Genomic DNA, 24,559 nt, shown 5'->3' on the forward strand with positions numbered 1-24,559 from the left:
GGCCATCCTAAATCACACCTGTGCAATAATCCTGCTGTCTAATCAGCATCTTGATATGCCACACCTGTGAGGTGGATGGATTATCTCAGCAAAGGACAAAGGAGAAGCGCTCATTAACACAGATTTAGACAAATTTATGAACAATATTTGAGAGAAATAGGCCTTTTGTGTACATAGAAAGTTTTAGATCTTTGAGTTCAGCTCATGAAAAATGGGAGCAAAAACAAAAGTGGTGCGTTTATATTTTTGTTGAGTGTAATTATAATCTCTGTATGCTTAAGGTCCACTGCAATTTAAGATAAGCTAGATGAGTCCTAGGTGGGTTACATCACAGCCTTCATAACAGACAAAATAAGTGGATAATAGACCCAGAGTCGGATAGTTTATATGCATGCTGTAAATAATCCTGAATAAGTCTACATTACCCCCCCCCCCCCACATATGAGTAAATGTAAAAATGTGCTGATGAAATCCACTGTTTTCGATCATTTGACTGTTACTCAGCCTGTGTGTGTGTGTGTGTGTGGTAAAATGACGGAGGTTGAGTGAGGACAGCCAGAAGTGTGCATCTCATTTATTTCACCCATTCACACATTCCATCAAACAGCCACAGCTACCTCTGAGCCAAAACAGCGTACCGTTACCCTTTAAATAAGAATACATAAATAAAAGCTGTTTGCATATAAACAGTAGCTGATGTACACATTCCAACTTGTTGAATGTACTGATTTACAAGGACATGAACAATGTTTTAAGTTTTTTTCTTTCCTCAAAATCTTTGTATGAAGTGAGGCTTGTACTTTAAGTTCACTGTCACAATGCCTCTCCCTGTAGACACATGTCAAGCCTTTGCATAACCAAGCAGGAATAAATTCAGTTTAAGGAGCAAGAAGAGTCCGTTTATAGCTGTATACTATTTACATTGTGGCTGACAGAGGTTATTTGAACCAAACAAAGCAAGAAAAGTTAAAACAACTATGAGCTGTTTTAACATTCATTTTCATGTGCCTTTCAGGAAAAGAAAACAAAAACAAACAAAAAAAAAAAACTTAGAATGACATGAGACGAACAGAGCTGGTTCATTGTCTTGTTCCACCTTAAACGACCACCAGTTTCCTTGATTTAACAATTAGCCCTTAGCCCTGTTAGTCACAAAATAGTCCAAAAGCAACACACATGCGCTGGTGGAGAATTACATCCTCATTTTCTCAAACACACTTTTTGAACACACACAATCACGCACACCAAGTTTTTACCATCCCACCCCATTTTATCTAAACTTCAGCCAACTCCAAATTAACAAAAACTCCCCTGCCTTTAGGCCTGTGGAGTGGCTCACTTTCCCCACCTAGAGGTGAGAGGCTGAACTACACACTGCTTCTACTCCATTAGGTTTCACATTAAAACCTTTCATTGCCTCACGATTGTTTTGTGCAGCTTAAAAAAAAAACAAAAAAAAAAAACACAAAATCTGTCGCCAAGCAAAAGCAACAAATCACTAAGATGCTTGTTCCATCTGCTCTGAGCTCAAGCACCATTTCAGGACAGTTCAAAGAAAAAGCAACAGAGTAGTGACACTAAATCCAATGAACTGTACATTGTTAAGAAGCCTCAAAGGTGCATGTAGTTTTTTTTTTAATGATTGAGTAAACAAAGACATTAAGGTTTTCTCATGTTAGCATGTAAAACTCTCCCTCAGGCTGACTAGTGCTGTCCATCATGGAGAGAGAAGGGAGAGAAGGAGAGGTGGACGTTATCTAGTCGATGGCTTCCACTTCACGTAGCTGCATTGTCTCAGAGCTCAAAAGAAAAAAGAAAAAACACTCTCAGGCCCATTTTGTCTTGAGTCTTTAGCTGAGCGTAGATGAGGCCAGAGATGAGAGAGTGGGTTGGAGGGAGTGATTTTCCATCATGATGAAGTCTTACTCTTCATCAGCATTCTTCAACATGAGGATGGAGTTGTAGATCTTCAGGGCGGGGCCTAATTTGATTGACAGGATCTTAACGATGTCTGCTTGGTGAGTAGTAGGAAGGCCTCACCATCTATTTGCTGATGAATGAGAAAACATAAATGCATCTGGTTACGCTCCGTGAAACTTTTTTACCGTTAGTCTTGTTGAAGATAATTTGGGGTTTTTTTTGGATTTCAAGAATGAACTCATTCATGTCATGTATTAAACATCAGAAACAGAAAATTTGAGGTTTACTCATGGCAAGGAAGTTAACAAAAAACATCCGTCCTGTATGATATTTCCTATGAGTACTCATTGCATATCTGGGAAAATGTTCCGTCATTTACATGATTCAACAGTTGTTTAAAAAAAAAAAAAAGAAAAGATAATCTTACTTACATCCCCGCATTAAAAATGTAGGACTTACTTCTGTTTTAAATGTAGTAGCATGTTCTTTACATCCTGGAAGTCCTTTGACAAAACTGGCCACCTGCTCAATAAAGACAAATGATACTGAAGAACCAGATGCAAAGTGCATGTTCAATAACTCAAAACATCTTTATGTACTAATCAAAATGCCCTTATATGGCCTTATTGAACTGAAATCATTAACCTGCCAGGCAGACAAACTACCCAAACAACCAAGAAAGAGCTCCTTGGGTGTTTGCTCAGTCACTGAATAATCAGATTCCTTTATGTTGGATTAGTAAATGAACATGATGTCTGCTTTTCATGTGTCGGCACACTGTGTGAGAGTGTGTCTGTTAGCATGTCTGACCTCTTCTGCGCTCCAAGTAGCCACTCGTTTGGCAGTCAGCCCCAGGACCTCAGGCAGCAGCTGGCAGTGTTTGTCCCAGCAGAGAGCCACCCGGTGGGGGGGAGAGGCAGAGATTCCGGGTGAAAACACAGACTCATGGAGGGCCTGCTGGAGAGAGATGGCTTCTGGAGAGGCTGAGGAGTGGAAAAAGTAAGAGAAACACTGTTCAGTGATTCAGGCCACCTCTGGGACCATGAAAAATATATAGAGATGCCATTTCTGGCAGGTGAGGGTAACTGCATCATGCTTCATCTCATCACATGTACCTTTACCGTCACCGATCTCCTCTTTAACATAGTGCATTTTCAAGTATTTTGGAACTGGAGCAGTCCTGAAGGAGACAACAACATCAAAGCAAAATGTTACTCTCCACTCTAAGGCAACCCTCTCTGATCTGAATAGTTTTTGTGTGTGAGGGTCAGAGTGGTACCGTTTAGGTCTGGTTCCATTGTGGCTTTGCTCACTGGCGCCTCCTGCTGGTTCAGCTTGGCTGTTACGTCCAGAGCGCTCAGCCTCCACTGTCACTGGTTTCCTAGCAACACAGATAACCTACTCTCAGACCAGGTACCGACCACTGGGTAGAGTTGCATACAAAACACTGATATGAGTTCTCCAGGGAGTGTTGGTGGCGTTTAATGTGTTCAGCAAACCTATTCTGGGACTCGTCTGCTCCTTCGAGCTGCTCTGGAGTTGAGGAGGTCGGTGTTGTAGCGTTTGTGTGGGGATCGGGGCGTCGCCCACGAGGATGAGGCCCACAGATAGTGAGAGGTCTTTCTCCACTAAGGCGGTCTGGTACCAAGCCATCTTTGTTCAGATTAATTTCTGAATAGGGACAGCTCACCTGACTGCAAACACAAAGCAACAAAAACTTTATCCCTCATTAAAACCATTAGCCATTATAAATTAATGAGCAAGACAGAAATCTGTAACCTCTTCTTCTAAAATAAACATAAAAATAAGAGAAAATCAGCTAAAAAATCACCATAAATGACTATAAACTCCCACCCACCCACCCACCTAAACAAGCAACACATTTACACTGCCACAGCCCACATGACTATAAATGACATTTAAAAACAATGAGACTTTTTCTTCTCTGTATCACATAGCCTCCTTTCAAGAATTCATAAAAAAGATGTCATGAAACTTCACTAATCTACGTCATTAACATGAGAACAAAGTGAAAAAAATTATGAATATGGAAGATGCATCACCTTTGTGAGTATTAATTACTCTCATGTTAAGACTAAATATTTCAGTATTTAGTATAGTACTGCAGCCAAGAAAAAAATAATTTAAGAAAACATATACCATATACATGATGTGAATATGAAATCAATTCAAATACATGAAAAGGGTTGAAGAACATACTGTTACATGTGTCACATACCATAGGAAACAGGATTCATAAGGAACACAGAAGGACAGGACAGAACTGAGCACATGGTACTAACGTGTAGTGTGTCCCATAGCGAGGTCCTCTAATGTGGCCCACCCCGTTGCATCCTGGGGTAGGACATCCTTGTCCTGGGGCACTCAATAAATCACTGGGGCCTGAAATATCCACACACAAGGGAGTGTTAATAAAAGTATGCAAACAACTGCAAGACCCATTTCCATTTCGAACTCATTAAAAATTCCTCCCACCAGCACATCCAGAAGTTACAAGAAGGCAGAGACAAACTGTGCTGACTCATCTGTCGAAATATAATTTTGTATGGTTCTGCTGAGTAACATCGACTTAACCACTGAGTAGGACAGACAGGGAGTCAAGGCCTGAATATGACAGTGTTTCTCACCATTTGGGTATTGGAGAGGGTGTCCAGTTTTCTGACACCACCCCATGGGGTGCAGATCAGGGCAGTCAGTCTCCACCCAGTAATCATACTCTGAATTCCAGCCATCAAAATGGATCTAGAGCAGAAGACAGAAAAGGGGTTACATACAACCTGGGTGCAGAAAGGACAATTTCCTGACATGGAGACATGTTTTTACCTTCAGTCGGTGGTCCTCTGTGTCTGCTATGGTTGCAACACGGATAAGCATGGGGTTTCTCTTATCTACAGCCTCCACTTTCATGCCAATCTGGAATCCATGAAGAGGTCGCTGCAAAAACAAGACTTAATTAATTTCATGTGCCTGCAGATGCAGTGGTAGACACAGAGAAGTGTAGGAGTGAATATCATCCAGTTTTGTGTGTGTTTAGAGGTCGTACCGGTTTGAAGGCCCGGGCAGGGGCAGCCTGTGTTCCTGTCTCTTCCAGGTATTTTTCCCATGAGAAACATTTGGGATGCTTATATTCTGGGGACAGGAGGATGTTATGATTAGATTTGTCATTTAGTCAAACAACTAATTTAACGCATTAACAACAATGTACAATAACTTCTACTTTGTTATGATAACACTGTCCTGTGGATCAAAAACTAGTGATTATCTTTAAATCCACATGAAGTGAAAAAGCTGTGCTTCTTACTATTAATATACACAGATTTAGCCAATATCTTTCTCCTGAAATGAATTTTGACATAAGTTCAGTTTTTCATAGAGCAAAACATCCAGATATTTTTTTCAAAAAATCCTCAATCTCAGTTGAAGGACACGATGTGGAACAAGGATGAGCCCCTTTAATTTCAAAGCATTAAAAGGAGCTGAGCTTTATCTTTACTTTTTTCTAACATTGTAAGATAGGAATTGTAATACTATGGGCCCTGGCAAAGATATGTCTACTGAATGCCCTTCTAGTTTATCAAATATTTATCGTCATAATATACAGTATCTGTAACACAATTGGTCCTACAGTAGATTCAAGGAGTTTATACTGACCCACATGTGTCTTGGTCTGTGTCTTACCAGCTGGAGTGGTCAGAGTTAGCTCTGCCTCTTCACAATACCCAACAGGATGGATGTACGGACTCGTAGCATCACACCTTAACATGAAACAACACACAAGTGAACACAAAACAGTAGCAATACATTGAGCACCGTATGTGCCTTCTGTACACAGGGTAGTACGGTACAGCAGTAGTCCAGGTGGACATCTGTGAATCATTCCTTCACTCTCTGTTTCTGATGAATACCTCCGTCTGCTGGGTACTCACCAGTAATCATAGGTGTCATCCCAGTTGTCAAAATGAATGAGCAATCGGTTGTCAACAACAGCAGCAATAGTTGCTACACAGATTAAGGATGGGTTCTTTCTGTCGACTGCCTCTAGCTTCATTCCTGCTCTAAACCCAGACGGCGTCACAGACTGAAAGAACACACAGGAACGCACATTTAACTGATGAATATGCAACATACTAAATGCAACATCTGATGGCTTCAGCATGTATTTAATTAATACTTACGGTGTTGAGGCTCTTGAAAAGGTGCTTGGGGGCCAGCTGACCTCTGCAGTTCTTCACATACATACTCCAATTAAACTCTCCATCCTTACAACCTGCAAGACAAACTTCATCAGGAAGACCTCTGCCACTCTTAAAATGTGTTTGTGATTATTTCTTTGACTGACGAATACAGTCATTGTGTGTGTGTCACTACCTTTAGGTAACAATAACTTATGTCCATTCTTTTCACACCAGCCTGCAGGTTTTATATCCCACGAGTCGGCGTTAGCCCAGAAGTCATAACATTCTGGGTAGCCATCAAAGTGAAGTCGTACCCTATAGCCTTGGATCTGAGCCAGAGCAACAAGTGTCCATTTAATACAAAGGAGGAGAAAAGGGAATACATTATACATGGTCTTGTGCTGTCCAAAAGCTTCAATCAATAGTCCTCATACCTCTGCAACAGTGAGCACACAGAACAGAGATGGATGACAGGGGTCCAGGCCCTCCAGCTTCATTCCCACCTTGAAGCTGTTCCTGCTTTGAGGAAACGACTGGTGCTACAACAGACACAAACATCAAAGTGTTATTTATTTTAGAGAGAAAAGATAAACCCACTTGATTCAGTGTGATGATATAAAAGAACTAAAAGAACTACATGTACAGAGGAAATGTTACCTCTTTGAAAAGTTTAACAGGAGCAGCAATGGCTCTTTCTTCTTCCAGGTATGCAGGCCAGCTCCAGGCCCGTTTCTTATTGGGTTGTGCCGACACTGAGGGTGGCCAAAAAAAGTGACAAATCAAGTGTCAGGTGATTTTTTTAACCTATAGGGCATACTTAAGTAGACACTGCCAACATTAACCCTTGTAGTGTAAAAGACTACTTTGCTCACATCAGCCTGATTTACAAGATCATCTGTTTTCTAATACTGTGATGTTCATGTACACAAATAAAAAGCAGTAAATTAGTGATGACTATGATAGAAATAGAACTCAATGCAGTTTATAGCAGGTAATTCACTCTTATCTGACACTTTACGTGTACATGCAGCCTTTACATTTTACCATTAAGCAGAATAAAAAAGATCAGGTAACAATCTCAACCCCTCTCTGCATCCAGCCCTGGCCTCACAGCAGCAGCTTTTTAACATACCCAGTTTGGCTATTTTTGGACCTCTTCTGCCTTTGGTAGTCTTCGCCTTTTCCTACAAAATATCAGACACGTTAATAATCAGTCCTGTACTCTTACTGCCACATTTTTATGCATGATGCCAACTCCAGAAGATTTACTATGTACAAAATATTTGTGATTAAGGTCAATTGCATGTGCTGTATTTATGGAAGCTAACCATACTACTGATAGATGTTTAGAGAATGGCACTTACCTCCGGTTCTTCTTGATTGTCTTCTTCTTCATCACCAGAATCCATGTAGATCTTCCTCTTTTTGCGTACACGTTTACCCAGTCTCTCACCTTCAGCTGCTTGGTTCTCTCTTGCTTCTCCAGGAGATGATCTGGAGAAAGGATTTGACTCATGTGAGAGCCACTCCCCAAAATATATTGAAGGACACCAGTGTGTGATTTTACCTGCCACTGGAGGGCTGAGCACAAATGGAACTGCAGTATTTGCCCTGAAGGAGGGCATCTCTGGCAACACTTCCACCACAGGCCCTGCACCTTGCCAGCTCCCCGTTTGGGCCCACGTCTGCACTGGAGCCAACTTCAACACTGGGACCAACTTCCACACTGGGGCCCTCCATACTGGGACCCTCCTCTAAAGACAGAAGCACAGGACCAGGGGCTAGAGGACAGGGCAGACATAAGGGCTGATCTAAGTAATGAAGTTTGCAGAAGAGAGGAAAGTAAAATATGAACACTGCAAGTTTTTACAATTGCAGTGTCATAAGAGTCACACTTCTGCTCTGAGTGTTTTACCTTGAGATGATCCTGGTTGATTCTGATTGGCTGGAGCTGTGGCTGAGCCAGTTTGTGATTGGCCCTCTGGAGGAGGAGTGGGGCTGTGAGATGGTGCTGGGTCCAAGGTCTCACAATTAGGCTCTGCCTCCTGCCCTTTGACCTCTAGGTCTGTGACAATCTCCAGAGTCCCAAACTCTGTCATGCGGAACTAAGAAACACGGAATAAAGATCAGGGACTTTTGAAGTCAGGTTGTAAACAGGCAACATTCTAAACACCATTTAGTAGGGTGCATTAAGTGGAAAATACTTCTGTTATGATCTCACAAAAGGTGAATGTTTTATTACATAAAATTGTTTCCTGATAAAATGTGTTTTAATTTAATCATACAAATGACTAAATTGCCAGACACATGTACAAACACAGAGACTGATCCTGGAAAGACCACATGCACTGTCATACCCTGATGTCACTCCCTGGCAGTGTGGCAATGCCATCCTTCCAGTCCAGGGCCCCCATCATGTCAAACTCAGCTCCCTGAGAAGGGCCATCACTGGGTGGCGTGTCAGTCATTCCCACTCCTCTGATATCCCCAACCTGCCAGAACAAGACGGCAAAAATCAAGTCATACAGACACATAAGGAAAACCTACAAAAGGGTGTAAGATATGAGCAAAACATTTCACAGAGAGAAGCTGAATGACACATATCATACTATGAATATTTTTGACAGATAATGGGATTGAGGTAGGTCAAACTGTAGCAACACAACGTTTAATCTTTAATGCTATATTATGACACATTTACTTTCATCAAAACATTGCAAATGTTGTCACTGGAATATTGCAATTTCAACCAAAGATTTTATCTGATGGTTTAGCTCTAGTGTTGATGTTATATGAGCAGGTTAAGCAAAGATCGCAGATCAGATTTACACATTGCTGTTATTCTATTCTGTTCAATGAGTGTAGCCGTCACAGTGAGGTACTCCTCGGCTGCTGGTACCTTTGGGTGATACAAATATCACATGCAGTCCTTGCCTGCACTTGTAAACAGTTTTGCGCAGCATCACCGCTAGATGGCGATTGTGTGCTGGCTTGCAGGGTACACCATGCACTTCGATTTCAGACAAAACAGTCAATAATAATATTGTTTTGCTGGCCAACTAACAGGGAAATACTTGCACAAACGGCCTCATTAGAGTGAACCTTAATCAAAGTCATTGACAAACATGATAAAAGAGGTCTCAACTTTAAATTAACCACACAAGTTCATCTTTTCCTTGTTTTAACAGTATCTCTAAAAACCGACTGTTTGCCAGCTTATAAACAAGTAAGAGGGTAAATATTTGATCAGTTTTGAAGAGAACATTGTTTTCTGCGCCTACTGACCAAAGTTAAAGGCGTTTTAATCTGATTAATATTATGATATAACGTTTTAGTGTTGACGCATGTTCAAGACTGAATTAAGGGAATATTTTTGGTTTGCACGGTAGTCATAACAATATGAAAAGTGAATAACAGCCTGTGCTCAAGGATCTTGATGAAGTTTGACTTTGCACTAAACAGCCCAGTTTTATTCTAGCTATAAATGAAGTGTGTAAGAGCGCCCATGATTAGCATTCGTCTTATACAAAATGGCGGAGCATAGGAAGAGGCCACCAACACGTTTAAACTATGTAAATTACTCAAGTTACACATTTAAACAAATCACACAAAGCCGCTACGCGTCGAACAAAAGCAAATGCTTGCTGTGTAATTTCCTGACTTAGTGTTTTCCTTCACTCTTGTTATTTTCTTCACTTTCCCCTTGTCACGGAATGTCAGCCCAGGTTGCTAGCTAGCGCAGACATGAAGCTAACAGTCAGCTAGCTCCACTCCGTTTAACTGAACTGGGGATTGCTAGAGGGCTAGCCGTAGCATTGTGACTGGATGCAGCCAGCTAAGGACAATCTGTAATAAATAAGTTTCCCGGTTAATAACAATAGGAAAACGCATTCTGCAAAACGCAAATATTTGGCACAACGGCATAAAAACTCGCATTAACATCGCACCTCTGTTAAGAGCTTCTACGCTGTTGCTTGATTAATTTCTTCAATAGAAACTTGAAAAAACGATTTATTCTCGCCGTTTTAAATCAGAGTGGAAATAATGTGAACTAGCGCAAAATGGCAAAACGAGAGTCGGTTTTTCCAATTTTGCCACTGTTAATGGCAATAAATGAGTATTAACGCCCATATTGTTTAGAAATTGTGGAACTCACCTCGTTTCTGTTTTAACTCTTATTTAGAGCTGGATAGAGGGATGCGCATGCGTGTAAGATGCGCTGCCTGACAAGTTTGGGTCTCGGAAAAGTTCAGTTTACTATTGGTGGTCAATAGCAGGCCTGCGTTCACTGTGAACACAATACAAAGTCAGAACACCCCTAATTTGACAAATTCTACCGAGAGACTCCGGCACTTCTTCCCCGTTCGGCCCGTAACAGCCCTCTAAGTATGAATATTAGAAGTAGGAGTGTGTATGAATGGAGCGCAGGGACCGCAGTGTCTCCATTACCGTTGAGGAGCGGTTGGTTCCCCTTTGATCCAACTGACCGTTTTCCTCAGTTTATATCACCTAGTCATGTCCAAACTGCAGGTTTATACGGATACAATAGAGGTTCAGGTGATAATGAATTGCTACACGTCGGAGCTAAGTGTAGTTGTAATATCCTGGCCTGTAAGAGGAACCTGGAGTAATATTTTCAACCAAAATGACACGAAACCGTTGCTGCGGCGAAGTGTGGGCTGGTTTAAGTCTACAAACACATTTACACTTCTGTGGGCTGAGGATGCTTTACAATAAGAAAATAGCGTTAAATGAAACCGGGCAGCATGAATACAAATACGAGTTTTAGCCTAAAAGAACCCACAAGGAAATAACATAGTGTCCCTACAGTGAAATGCAGTTGCAGAGTTTACAGTTTGGCATAAATACATCGTCCAGGATGCTATTGTGTTAACTGTTGAGCTCCTGCCATATCTCCACTCCTTTGTCAGGGGCTGCTGCTGCATGAAGGTTGGTGCTTGGGCTTGTTTAGGCTCGTTTTAGCCACTACTTTTTCCTCATATTTTGTAGCATTTAACAGAGAGTTGAGTAAGTGCCTGTCCACTAGCTAAATGATGTCCAGCTAAACCTGCAGTATTTCCCCCCCACAGGGCGGTCGGTTCCTGAGGTGTATGAGTACAGCTCTAAGGAGGCGTTTCAGCCATGTTACTGCCGAAGACAGACTGTACTCGAAACACAAAACATCTCTAGAAACACTGCTTTTCACCCATATCGCTGCATATTTGTGAGAAAAGTGTGTATTTCAGTAAACAAGGGCCGCCCAATTCGAGGTGAATTGAGTTCAGTGCTCGGTGGTGGAAGCGGCGCTTGTGGTGCAGCTCTCCTGTCCGCCGGTAGATGGCACAACCAGCCCATTTTCGGATGGATTAGCGGGGTCGAACACTGCTGCAGCCTGGAGGATTTTTGCGACATAAAATTATATAAAATCATGAGATGGCATTCAAAGGCAAGGCGGTCGACTCGAAGGTAAGAGGGTGGTTCATTTATCCTGCAGGTGTCCGTGTGGTAAGTCTGACGTGTAAGTGTTAATCGTGATCGACTGATAGGGAAATGGACAGCTACAAGAATGAAGACAGTAGTTATACACAGCGTATGATGAGTTCAAACTGATCATAATCTAAAGTGCATGCTACAGGGGCTGTACATAATGTACATCACTTCCTACTGCATCTAAAATATGTGGTAGGATTGCATACTCAGCTCCTGGTCGGTATTTGGTAATGTTGCGTGTATGCTATGGGATGTTGCCAGGTAGACAGATCTGACACTTGTTTTCAGATGTTTCCCCTTCTCTGTGTCTATCCCACAGACCGTGCTTTTCAACCTGCTGCTGTGTCTGGTCATATTTTACAGTCTTTTCTACATGATTGGGAGCGTATGCTTCGGTGCCTTCAGGTGAGAGAAACCCTCACACGCATGCGCGCAAGCACCAACGCACTCCAAGTAGCAGAACTCCGTAAAGCAGCATCACCATCACCGTCATCATCGTCCTCCCTTACCTGCCAAAGATGTTTCATAATGAAAATTTCGCAACAAAAAAAAATATATTTAAGCTTTCAATACAACTTGAATACACAGCTGGCTTCTGCATTTACACACAACATGTTCACACCTTTAAAACACAAAGCAATATAAATAAGTTATTGCCTAACAGTGGTCACAAAAACAAAACAGCTTGCAACCAAGAGCCTGACTTGAGTTTCAGTTTCATAATATGTTTACATTTCTATGAGCACACCCAGTAACCCATAACTGGAAATTCATTTTTCCTAGTACATCAGTAATACAAGATCTGCTCCATAATTACACTTAAAAGCACATTATCCACCTACATTGCACTCATCCTAGAAAAGGTCTCCACAGCCTTTGTCACACATCTGATACTGCTCAAGGGGGAATCTCCTACTCATCCCTCACATTGTCTTTGGCTAAGGGAATTCCTTTACTTTGCCAAATTAGAAAGGATCAGGTGTATGTTTAATGGCTCTCAGCAAAAATTAAATAAAATATGGAATCACTACTTTGTATACTACATAAAAATAAATAAATAAATAAGTAAGTAAGTAAGTAACTGATTCCCTTTGTATTTTTTCTGTAACTAACAGCACCAGACTCTGATCTCATTGATTTTATGCAGTCACCCTTTTACTTTTATTTTGTGTCTATTGTACCACCAATTCATAGTTTATGTAAGTAAAACATTATTCAGATAGCACTTTCTAAAAACACACAGTTACAAAGTGCTGCACACACATAGAAGACAGGATAAAACAGAATAAGAATGGGCTGACCGGCAGGAATTATGGCATACATGCATGACATACAAACACATAAAAGCATACTCACCAACAGACACACACATAGAGATGTACACACACCCACATATATGTATTCAGTCATAGACACACTGTATATTTTGCACTATATGGTGATTTCTCTTTTTGTCCTGCTTCCCTTTTTTGTAAGGTTATCTCGATATGATGTTAATCAGTGTAGTTTTGTGTGTCTCTACCTTTTTTTAAATAAATAGTTCCAATAAAACATTTTCTATTTGTCTCCCTTTTAGGTTAGATCAGTTTGACGGACTGATTCCATTTGACTTTAAGACCGAGCCTGCAGAATCCAACTCCAAATACCTGGGTGAGCATACCTACCTGCCTATACATACTGAACATGATTACCATGGCATGTAAACCTTTGTCTACTAATGTGCTTTTCCCTGTGATGGTCTTTGTTAGTGAACCTCCTGTCCTTGGAGCTCACCTACTTTTGCAGTGGTATTCTGTTTGCTGCTGTGGTGAGGAGGCGGGTGTGGGATTACGCCCTCACTGTCACTCTACTGCATGTTCTTATCACCAGCCTAGGTGAGCAAATGTTACCTGCAGATGCACATATCTCTTTGCTAGGTTCAGATATGTTTTTTGATTCCATTTTTGTATTTTTGTAGTAATGTTGGAGTTTCCCATGGTGTGGCAGTGGTGGCTTGCCTTAGGTATGATACACAACTGTCAACTTTTCTGTTGCAATAAAATTCACATGTGCTACATTAGTGTTTTGTTTCTCCATAGGCAGTGGGTTGTTTCTGATGATCTGCAATGGTCAGCTGATTGCTTACTTTACCTGCCAGAGCGACCAGAGCTATGCCTCCTTCAGCATTTACTGAAAGCATCTCTATGTACAAGCCAAGCTGTGTAATGCACAGTCTTGTGAAGTGGGGTAGAAAGAACAGACCAGATGCTCTCCTCCCAGAGACAACCATTCCATTTTTCACAGTGAAGGATGAATTTTTTTTTTTGTCACTAAAAAAAGACTCCTCACTGTTTCGTTTTCCATCACAAATCATTCCAAAGCTGAGGCTATCCTATGTTTTAGGAATCTGGAGACTGCTATCAATTTGTTTTTATGGAAACACCACAACATTTACTTTGTACTTTGCTTGTAATGCACAATTCCTCTGCCACTATGCAGTATTTAAAGTCCATCTGTGAAGTATTTTCAATGCCGTTGTAAGATGTGAATGTATAAGCTGAATGAGACTGCGAAGCATCATGTATTTTTTGTTTATTTTAAAGATACAAATGTGAAGTGTAAAACAGTAAAAAAAAAAAAAAAAAAAACCTACAAAAGGACTGTTTATTGTTCCATATCCAGATACATTACCTGTGAAATAGTTTCCAGCCTCTTCCATATTGTAAACTGGCCATTTTAAAGCAATTGTGTTCATGTAACAGTAATAATTTTAAAACATTCCTTTATAAAATATATATCATATAAAATATCATCACACACTGATTTGTACAGTTTCAGTGTTTCCTTTTTCCTTAAAAATAGACTCTAATTTAATAATTTATGACATAAAAGTAAATATTTGAACAATCATGCTCCCAGAGGATTTGACAGTGTTATGAAACTGGCTCTGCGGCTACATACTCCACTGGGTTCATGTAGGAAAACCCCAGGAAAGCTTCGCTAGCTCCGCCTGTGTGGCCCCTCTCATTCATACCCACAGAGGCAGGAACAGGTAGTTGTGTGAATTCAGGGTCAATGTAATGGACATCACATGGGCCAGTCTGTGAGGAGAGAGGAACAGACACACAGTCAAGAGGACTTGTAAGAAAATGCAATGTCTCACAAATCATCTAAATGCACTCACCACTTTTGGGATGAAGGGAGGTTTAACTTTCCTTGCCAGGAGGTCATCCCAGTTGATGGATGTAAAAAAAGGATGTTCCTGCAGCTCCATCTGGAAAAAAAACAACCAAAAGTTACCCCCTTTGTGTTTTGTATGTATCATCGTTCATCATTGTTTTATGTTTTGTGTGCACTAACAATGTCTAGGCTCCCTCCTAAACGCTTGTTGACGTCCCGCTCCAACAGTCCCTCCAACAGTGAGCACGCCGCCTGGGACACCCCACTACGCAACTGCAAAGGAGCGTAAAGGATCTTCTCAAACATCTCTTCTTTGTTTCGGCTGTAAAATGGAGGCTGTGAGAACAAATGAGAAGATGAACTCATTTATTTTATTCATAATAGACGTAAAGAAAGACAAGAGATTGACGTGCAACAAAGAACCCATGTCACAATCAAACCCAGGCCACCTCAGCCTACGTGGTGCAGGTTCTACCAGGGGGTGCCAGGAGAAGTCATTTCTGCTCAGAAATATGCATAGATTTTACAACAATTGTGGTTTGATCGTGGATTCTCTCAAATATTCACTCACCAGTCCGTAAAGCATCTCAAAAAGCACACTACCGAGGCCCCACCAGTCCACAGCTGGACTGTACGGATGGCCCTGGAGCACTTCTGGAGCCAGGTATTCAGGGGTGCCACAGAATGTGTGCATGATCCCACCTATGGCCACACCTTCTTTACAAAGCCCGAAGTCAGTCAGCATCACATGACCTTCACTGTCCAGCAAGATGTTTTCTGGTTTGAGGTCTCTACAGAGAAACAGAAATTGTAGTTAGTTTAACATGCAAAAACTGTAAGAATTCTGCTTCTTTATTTTTGCAATGTGGTGTGTGAGGAAACAACATGGATCAGCATTAAACAGCTTTTCATAAATAAATTCAACAAATGGAACATGTATAAATCAAACATGAGCGAAGAAAGTGAGCAAATGTTGAGCAAAGAAAACTGTATTGACTTTGCACAGACTTGTGTTTCTGACTTGTGCATATATTTACCTGTAGACGATGTTAAGAGAGTGAAGGTAGCCAAGAGCCATGGCCATCTCTCCAGCATAAAAAGAAGATCTGGGCTCTGGAAATGATCCCTCTCTCTGAAGGTGGTAGAAAAGCTGTGGACAACCAAAACAAGTGGTCACATATTTCGGAAATCAACAGGTCAGTGAGGAGACTGGTTCAGACTGGCTGGCCCAGGTTTACAGTTACAATTATGACTGACAAGTAAATAATCTGCTGATCTCAGATTGGCAGTTGAGACTGTGAAAAGCAGCAAAGTAAAAGTTAAAGATTTACGGAGTACAGTCATATCACCCACTTAAACCATGACAGAGGTTATATGTGTTATGGGTTGTTTTTTTACACACATACCTCCCCTCCATTAACGTAATCCAAGACGAAGTAAAGAGTGTTCGGTGTCTGGAAAGAGAAATGGAGTCCCACCAGGAATGGATGCTGCAGCCCCTTCACCAGTACACTCCTTTCAGCCATCACATGTCTCTGCTGTATAGACACATGTAAGGAGATAAACAGACTTCTTAGAGTTTTGTTTTGTTTTTTTCTTCTAATTTGGTCTTTCAGTGTGGTTTGTGATTTTAGTATAGTTATAGTTAGTGTTACAAGTGCACAAGTAGCTGTATTTGACAGAAATGACAAGTTTGAGCTCAGGTTTTATTTAGTCTTCGTGTTAATTTGGGTTTTTTGTTAGGTATTACTAGGAAAATTATGACTGATGAGAGAATGCATAATATAAAATTTAATTAAACATCTCACATATTGGGCAAATTAGATAGATAGATAGATAGATAGATAGATAGATAGATAGATAGATAGATAGATAGATAGATAGATAGATAGATAGATAGATAGATAGATAGACAGACAGACAGACAGACAGACAGACAGACAGACAGACAGACAGACAGACAGACAGACAGACAGACAGATATTCTACCTCTTTCCTTTTGACAATCATTTGTTTCTGCAGAACCTTCACAGCGTAGTAGCCTCCATGTTTTCTATGCCTCGCCAGCAACACCTGTACAGACGTAACCTATGACAGTTAATGTCATGAAAAAACCCTATTAAAAACCAATAACGTACAAGGGCAGAAAGTACCTACCTTTCCAAAACTCCCTTTGCCAATAACTTTGAGGTAGTCAAAGTCTGAGGGTTTCATTCTGGGTAATTAAGAAAACGGACAAATAAATTGTTATGAGGTTAATGTATTACATAATAAAGCTTGCTGTACATTATTTGTAATTTATTAATGCTTTTTAAATGACTTTATGGGTTAAGGTACAACACGTTAAGGGGGTGACATTCTTCCCAATATACTTTTGCTTCATTTTTAAATTACTGCACCTTATTCCCACCATCAGCTTTATAATTGCATATTTTATTCTACGTTGTTTCTAGACACACTGTTGGAACAATAAATAGTTGCTAGAAGACATGAAGCAAAAAGTAGAACCCTTGCTGTTAAATACTCAGGGACACCAGGAAAGACTTACTGAGATGTTTCAGGGTTTGCTGAGCTCTGTGCAGATAAATGACAGAGGGGGACAGGATATTCAGAAGGTCAGATTCAGTTTCATCTCCTGTCAACAGTCAGCACATCTTTTAAAAAACTTTCCTGATGAGGTGTACTCACCGTGGTACTCTTCTTCTCCTCTCTTCGGAGTCTGCTCTGTCGACGAAGGATTTTTTGAGTGTTTGGGCTTCAAATGGGAGAACAGCAAAAGTATGTGTGAGTTTGGAGGTTTTGATGAGGTCCACTCAAAGGAAATAACACGTCCATGCAAAATAAAATACAACACTGCATACAGTTCTACTGACTTACTGTTGGCAAAGCTGCTGACTAGAAACCAACTTGTGAATGAAGTCACTGAAGCCGCCTTTCTTCCCTTTGAGCAGAGCTGAAGACAGATAGGACAGGAGGGCTGTTACAAGACTTACATAAGAGCACAACAGCTGTATTTACTTATTAAATGTCAACATGAGGTTGTGAAACTATTATAAAATGACTTGTGTGTTCTGGCTTCAAGCATGTAAATAGTCTTTTAGATTTAACCAATGTCTTTGGAGGTGTAGATTGTACTGTGGCCCATAAAGCTGAAATAAAATACTTTTACCACTTCTCATGAAATGACTGTGACAATGTGATTTATTCTTAATAGATTAAGTGCAACTGGGACTCAGTATGGAATCATTGTAACAGGTCAAAGGTGATTAATGATGTTGTATAAATAGGAAGAAAAAACAGGAATGTGTCTGAAATCACAATTATTCCAACTTTGTGGGTAACAATTGATATTTCTACAGCAATTTCACATGCTTAATGATTTGACTGTTTAACAAGTTGAGCAATCTGATTAGTCAAATAAAAGTTAAAGTTTGTGTCCTTACCTGAGAAAAATGACACAAGCCCTCTCATTTTCGCATAAGTCATCGGCCGGTCTTGTGTCACAGTCATCTGGATGAAATGTATTCGTGAAAGTCAAAGGAGAGGTGCACAGCTAGTTCCCAGCCTGTCCAGCAGTAGCCCCCCCCCCCACCAGCCCTGAGTGTCCGGTGCTCTGTTCAAGTCTGTTTCAGCAGCAGGACGCGGAGGTGACGGGAATGACGCGTTTAAGTGCCCTCGGAGGTTTCGCAATTACAGGTGCGCGTCCCTTCGACACTCGATAAGCGGAATTTTCTCTACTCTGTCGATTCGTCTCTGTTTCTGGGACAGTGAGAAGGACCTGGTATCTGTCACGACTTATAAAAACGTGACCGGACAGAGAAAGACGATAAATCTAAAGCGCAACGCTCAACGAAAGTAGGCTTGCTGAATAGGCGAGATGCCGTAAAGTACGTCAGCTGTTGAAGAATGCCGTTGGCATGTGAACGCAACATAGTCTCCACTAGTAGCTGAAGTGGGAGTTCAGGAACTGTGGTCAGGGGGTCGGCAATCTGGATGGATGTCTCTCTTTTTATTTCCGTACTTTATTTCCCATGCATGTTTTTAGAACATTTTCCATTCACAGGCGGTTAGAGTCAGGATAGCCAGCTCCACACCAGCAAGTCCATGAGTGGGTGGTATCACCAGTGGGACATGAGTATGTGTCTCTAAACTCTACTGTCCTTTAGCACAAATAAAATTAAATATACATGTATGTTCTGACGACCCAGATGTAGTTACACCCATGTGAGAACACAGTTTTCATAGAGAAGGCATGAGACTGGACTTCCAAAGTAAATGATTGCATCTGAGGGTTCAGACTAGGTTAAGGTTAGGATTAAGGTTAGTCTCAGGGTCAGAGTAAGGGTTAGGTTTAGGCATGTTGTGCTTTTCTAGTCACTGCCCTTTCCACTCACCCCACTGGTTGAGGCAGATGGTCGCCCAGTTCTGTTGCAGGATTCTGTCTTCACACTGGTGAAGTGCTCACTCAGGGGATGTGCTCCTGTTTTCTCAGTATAATACTGTGTAATATTACCCTCTCTATGTCAAGTGCCTTGAGGTGATTTTGTGTTTTGATTTGGTACTATGGCACCTATAAAAAGTAGTCACTCTTTCAATTATTTAATATTTCCTCCCTTTAATTGCATAAAAAAAAAATTAGAACCATGATATATATAAATGGAGTTATTTGACATGAGAATGTCCAACAATAACTCAACTCTTTAATGTCAAAGTGGAAACCCATTTCTACAAAGTAATGACAATAAGTAACTCCATAAATATTCACTCCCTTGAATATGACCTGATTCCGAGAGGTCTGGTCAGTTGGTGCTAGTAATCTCACAACTAGTGAGATGGAGGTCTCCTCAGTGGAGTGAATGTGTCTCAGTTGATGGTGGCATAAAGACACCTTGGTCTGGAAGGACTGGTAACTGGTTTTAATCAAAATTTCTGCCTACAATCACACTGAAGTCTAAAGAACACTCATAGCAGCTCTAGGAAAAAGGCTAAGTATATGTCATATTGGTATCGGTTGTAGTAAAGGTTATGGTAGACATCAACGTAAAGTCCTGAAATGCATTAAAACCTAACTTCTGTATGTTTTGTAGGACAGCCTTTGTGAGTTTGGGTTTTTAACCATTGAGCTAAGGACCTGACCTTAAAAGTAAGTCTGATTCTCCATCAAAGGGCAGTTTGATGGTTGAGACTTGGTTTCAAAATCAATGTTAAAATTGGATTAAAGTCAGGAAAAGGGTTAGAGTTATATTAAGGGTAGTGTTATGGGCTGGGGATTGTGATGTTGTGCGTTAATCATGTAACAAGAGGAACATAACCAGCAAATAATTGACAGGAAGTGCGCTATTAAGACATTGTGCCTCTAGAAGAGTTGTTTTGCTCCTTGGAACTGAGTCTGTGAACTATGAACTGAGCGAAGTCCAATCTCCCACAGGTGTTCAGTTCAACTGAGATCTAGGAACTATGAAGGACACAATAAATGATATGCAAACCTCTGATCACTTGTGGCCATCTTTTGTCAGACAATTTATAAACACAAGAATAAGGGATAAAGTCTAGGGCAATTTTTATGATCAGATTTGCACCTCATGTTTTTCCTCTTTAAATCTAAGTATAGTTAATGGGTCATGGAAGCTATAACCTAGTGTGTGTACATGAATGACGGCAGACTAGCATGACATCTCTCTATCTATCGTGCCTTCACGTGGCTGTTGCATATCTGAGAAACAGCCAGGCCTGTTCACACCATCCCAGACCCAGTTTAAAGCTGATGAAATATGACCAACTGCTGGAAGTACCTCACTGAGAACTGTAGCTGTTGATTCATAATTTTATTTTATTAGCAGCTCAATACATCCCAGACACTCACAGTAAATCATTCTGTTTGGAAGAGAATTACATAATCAAAAATAAATACATATAATTATATAAGGAATAAAAATAGAAATAGGAATTATCTTGGGCCTGGCATATTTGGTAGAGTTTAGAGAAGGAAAAATGCTGTGACATCAAGAACATAGCCGCAATACTGACTGTGATTCACTAAATATGGAGGTATTTTAAAAAAAAATAAGAAACAGACTATTAAAACTAGACAAATCTCTGCCGTCAAGACCAAAGAACCTATAGGAGGATCTTCATCTGCAGTGGAGTAATGACTATCATGGTTTTAAACAGGAGGTCAGTTTTGTCTGAAACTAAATATGAGCAACAGGAGAGTGCCAAAGGAATACAGTGAATGATCAGATTACAATGGGGCAATTAGAGAAATGGGACATGAAGCACGTATACTGAAATAACTTTAGGTTTGTCTGTGTCTCTGGCAGCTAAATTTGGAACAGCTGGGTTCAGGGCAGAGTTGGTACATGGTGTCTTGGTTACTGTTGCAGAAAGCTGATCCTCGGACAGCTACAGGGGGAGGTTCCTCACTGTTACAGCCCTGGCTTGGGAAAGAAAAGGAGTGAGAGATGGTGAAGCAACATCCCCCCTCCCTTCCCGTTACCTCAAAGTGAACCGGTCTCTGCCAGTCAGACCCACTACTCATAATCGGAAACCTCTTGTCCTCTTGGGAACTGGCCAGCGCTGGTTTTCAGGCACACAACGCACAACTCCACATTCAGTGAGTGACATTCCCGCAAGATAGGAATCCCACCTAGTGGACAGCCCATCATGCAACCCCACTGGACAAAACCTGTTCTCAGCTACAGGACTGGAAGTAAAAGTAAAGTGGACACTGGCAGAACATCATTAAAACATACTCTGGAAACTTCAGGCGTCATGGTTAAATAGTCTGCCCTTGCTGTGATGAAGGCCTTTGTTATTATTGTTTGGTTAAATATTAGAGCAAAGGTTTTTCACATGATTCATTCTAATGTTATTACTCTCACCAAGGAGATTATGCGATGATCCATTTTGTCTGTCAGAAGGATTATGAAAAAGCTCCTGCAATGATTTTCATAAAATTTGGAGGAATGGGAGGGTCTGGGTCAATGATACACTCCTTAATTTTGGGAGCAGATCCATAAAAAGTGGTGGAATTTGATCTCCAGTAATTTCAATAAACAAAAGCATCACATTTCATGAAGATACCAGAAAATGATCTGTTGTGACCTTGATCATTGTGGCACTAGATCTTGACACTGTACATGTATGTGGTAAATCAGAATTACTTTTTGAGATATGATATTTAGAAACTGTACTCCATGTTACTAAATATACATTTTTGGATTTTTGATGATCTTGACCTTGGGCCTAGAATGACTTAAGTTCACCAGTCAGAGGGAATTTTCAAAAATAGTGTATGCTGAACTGGAAACAGACAAACATAAGGAAAATATTAGCCTTCTTGGTGAAGGAAATAATTTAATCATCAACTGGCAGCATGTGATGAATCTGAACCCAGAACATTGTTAAAATGGTAACAATCAGCTAAAGTAGCTTCAACTGTCAAAAAGGAGAAAACTGAAGGATATAATTTATGGGTTGTTTGTGGTTTACAGTTTTTCTCAGTCACTTTAGTACATTTCTCAAATCATCCTCAACATTTGCAAAGCAGAAAGTGCATTTCTCAAAACAATTTGTACAAATACCAAAACACCATGGATTACCTGCAAAAGCCAGTCTCTTATTCAAAATCCTTAGTTCGTCCCTCAAAAGCAAATATCTGTGTCAATGAACATGTCATTGTCATCAGAAGGACAAGTCCTTGTGTCACTGTGTACGGGTAAGACAGTCCAACCGCTTAGTCGTGTTGTCAATATAACAGTGTACTGTAGAGGGATGTTCTGATGTAAACTATGGCTAAAGTTTTAGTGACACTTATTGTAAATTGTAACTTACACCTCAGTGTATGTCAGAGATTGATTGCAAGAGACTGGACAAGAGTCACATTTACGCTCTTACTGTTTGTACTGTAATTTGTTGACAGACCATGTCAATGCAATACACTGTATTAAATACAGAAAGGAAAAGATAGTACTGCATAGCACAAAGGAAAAAAACAAAAAAACAAAAGTAGAAATGTGAACATAGGACCATCTCCTTAGGGAAAACTGTATATGCAGTGCTGTAGGAACTACAGTGCAGTCTTCCTACATTTCCAGACGCTCCTGTCTGTTGGGCCAAAAATTCTCACATCACAACGAATACCTTCTCTTGCAATGCAGAAAACTGGTTGATCATTGATTGATCTAATGCTTTACACATTTCCCTTCATTAGAGGAAGTCAAGATTCACCTGGGAGCAATTTACCAATTCAGGACAGATTTAGAAAAAAAGATGAATGGAACTGTATAGAAATATGCTTCACATATTATGACAACTTGTTCAACCATTTTGCATGTAAAGACTTATGTGATGAACTAATGCCTAAATGCTGGGGGGGGCGGGGGGGGGCGGTGAGACAATTCAACAGAGACACATTATAATACATTTTGATCAATATGACATAAGCAATTGATAATGTAAGAAACAGCAAGGATTTGTACATAATCATTTATCATTTGCATGGATGTACCAAAGCATTTGCAACTTGTTCAAAGAAATGAGAAACCTTTTTTTGATGTGCACAAGTGACACAATGATGTGAAGTAGTTTTGAGAATTGCACTTGTGATCTGAGAGATGTATCAAAGAGACTATATATATATATATATATATATATATATATATATATATATATATATATATATATACATATACGTACATATACACACACACACACATACACACATATACTGTATGTTTATATTTATATGTGTGTGTGCGTGTGTGTGTACAGCATGTATAAGTAACTCAAAGTGCCAAATAAATATCACAAAATTTGAATATTTCCCTCTGAAATGTAGTGAAGTATAAATATAAAAACATAACCTAAATATAGCAAACATGTAGACTAAGTTTGTCAGTTATATAATTACATAGTGTAGTATTTACTGAGTTTATAAACTCACATATTTGAATGTATTTTACCTTAGATAGATAGATAGATAGATAGATAGATAGATAGATAGATAGATAGATAGATAGATAGATAGATAGATAGATAGATAGATAGATAGACAGACAGACAGACAGACAGACAGACAGACAGACAGACAGGCAGGCAGGCAGGCAGGCAGACTAAATGGCAGTCGCAGTACTTATTCTCTCCCGTAGATGGTGTCAGCAAACCGGAGGAACTGGCTGAGCAGTCTGACACCTTTCTGTTTGGTTTAATCACATAGGAATTGTTATTGTACCTTCATGCAACTTCACAAAAACAGCACAATGACGTTCGTTTTTACAAAGGAGTATTCATACCATGTAGTCACAGCTGGGATAAAAGGGACAAAAACTTCTCACACGTTATGTGACTCTCCGATGTACTTAAAGGTAAATATGGTCTACTATTAAATATATGTGAATATGGAGGAGGCTCATCCAAAAAGGAAGACATAGTGGTATTAATCTAATACCGAATATTAAAATATTTTTATTATTTCTTTATTATCCATATTAAGACAAAAAATGTACTAGTTTTAAATATGAATGGTTTTTAATATAGTGTTTAATTGTTTTAGGTGTTCAATATATCTACAATGCAATAGCTATTTAAAATTTCTCTGACAGACCGAAAATTAACAATAAATATGTAAATAACTGCAACTGCATCAACTGGCTGCAAAAATAATAGCATTTGGTGTTTACGTCACGTTGATTATAAAAAAATACAGCTCTAACCATCATAATAACATGCACATACTTTTTATTATTATTTGTTTTGTTTTTCAGTGATTCGTCTGCGCGCCTCCCGGAGCGCGC

At 40.1% G+C, this 24,559-nt stretch overlaps 3 protein-coding genes across 4 annotated transcripts; 1 reads left to right on the forward strand and 2 right to left on the reverse strand.

The window, feature by feature from the left end:
- Positions 1 to 560: 560 nt before the first annotated feature.
- On the reverse strand, positions 561 to 10,414 carry l3mbtl1b (L3MBTL histone methyl-lysine binding protein 1b). The gene is given in 23 exon segments (XM_030157784.1): positions 561 to 2,014; positions 2,017 to 2,050; positions 2,380 to 2,442; positions 2,731 to 2,903; positions 3,036 to 3,100; positions 3,200 to 3,301; positions 3,420 to 3,614; positions 4,224 to 4,323; positions 4,569 to 4,683; positions 4,765 to 4,875; positions 4,985 to 5,070; positions 5,620 to 5,696; positions 5,868 to 6,019; positions 6,117 to 6,208; positions 6,310 to 6,445; positions 6,551 to 6,655; positions 6,774 to 6,868; positions 7,249 to 7,300; positions 7,481 to 7,610; positions 7,684 to 7,897; positions 8,032 to 8,221; positions 8,474 to 8,608; positions 10,273 to 10,414. Coding segments are annotated over 22 exon segments (2,490 nt in total). The 5' UTR covers positions 8,585 to 8,608; positions 10,273 to 10,414; the 3' UTR covers positions 561 to 1,922.
- A 1,033-nt stretch (positions 10,415 to 11,447) lies between these two features.
- LOC115435406 (transmembrane protein 244-like) lies at positions 11,448 to 14,156 on the forward strand. Of its 2 annotated transcripts, none has more exons than XM_030157787.1 (6): positions 11,448 to 11,582; positions 11,926 to 12,011; positions 13,183 to 13,256; positions 13,355 to 13,480; positions 13,564 to 13,608; positions 13,689 to 14,156. In XM_030157787.1, exons 1-6 carry the CDS (start codon positions 11,550 to 11,552, stop codon positions 13,700 to 13,702), a joined length of 378 nt encoding a protein of 125 aa, XP_030013647.1. In that variant the 5' UTR covers positions 11,448 to 11,549; the 3' UTR covers positions 13,703 to 14,156. The 2 variants fall into 2 exon arrangements, with proteins under 2 accessions (XP_030013647.1, XP_030013646.1); XM_030157786.1 differs by having other exon boundaries at positions 11,449 to 11,582; positions 13,685 to 14,156.
- Positions 14,157 to 14,162: 6 nt separating this feature from the next.
- sgk2b (serum/glucocorticoid regulated kinase 2b) lies at positions 14,163 to 18,661 on the reverse strand. Its single transcript, XM_030157785.1, has 12 exons — positions 18,209 to 18,661; positions 17,643 to 17,718; positions 17,454 to 17,520; positions 17,314 to 17,339; positions 16,923 to 16,980; positions 16,755 to 16,838; positions 16,172 to 16,303; positions 15,803 to 15,915; positions 15,337 to 15,556; positions 14,946 to 15,101; positions 14,770 to 14,859; positions 14,163 to 14,686 (listed from the first exon to the last, which is right to left on the reverse strand). Exons 1-12 carry the CDS (start codon positions 18,273 to 18,275, stop codon positions 14,519 to 14,521), a joined length of 1,257 nt encoding a protein of 418 aa, XP_030013645.1. The 5' UTR covers positions 18,276 to 18,661; the 3' UTR covers positions 14,163 to 14,518.
- Between the last annotated feature and the right edge of the window lie 5,898 nt (positions 18,662 to 24,559).

The sequence above is a fragment of the Sphaeramia orbicularis genome, chromosome 16 (assembly GCF_902148855.1).
Source record: "Sphaeramia orbicularis chromosome 16, fSphaOr1.1, whole genome shotgun sequence".
In the NCBI taxonomy this organism is placed as follows: Eukaryota; Metazoa; Chordata; class Actinopteri; order Kurtiformes; family Apogonidae; genus Sphaeramia; species Sphaeramia orbicularis.

Coding starts and splice junctions, on each gene's coding strand:
- LOC115435406 (XM_030157786.1), top strand. CDS start 11,550: ATGGCATTCAAAGGCAAGGCGGTCGACTCGAAG. Junction 13,257..13,354: donor ATCCAACTCCAAATACCTGG/GTGAGCATACCT, acceptor GGTCTTTGTTAG/TGAACCTCCTGTCCTTGGAG. Junction 13,609..13,684: donor GCAGTGGTGGCTTGCCTTAG/GTATGATACACA, acceptor GTTTCTCCATAG/GCAGTGGGTTGTTTCTGATG.
- sgk2b (XM_030157785.1), bottom strand. CDS start 18,275: ATGACTGTGACACAAGACCGGCCGATGACTTATGCGAAAATGAGAGGG. Junction 17,340..17,453: donor AGGAGAAGAAGAGTACCACG/GTGAGTACACCT, acceptor TTATCTGCACAG/AGCTCAGCAAACCCTGAAAC. Junction 16,981..17,313: donor GCAAACCCTGAAACATCTCA/GTAAGTCTTTCC, acceptor TTAATTACCCAG/AATGAAACCCTCAGACTTTG.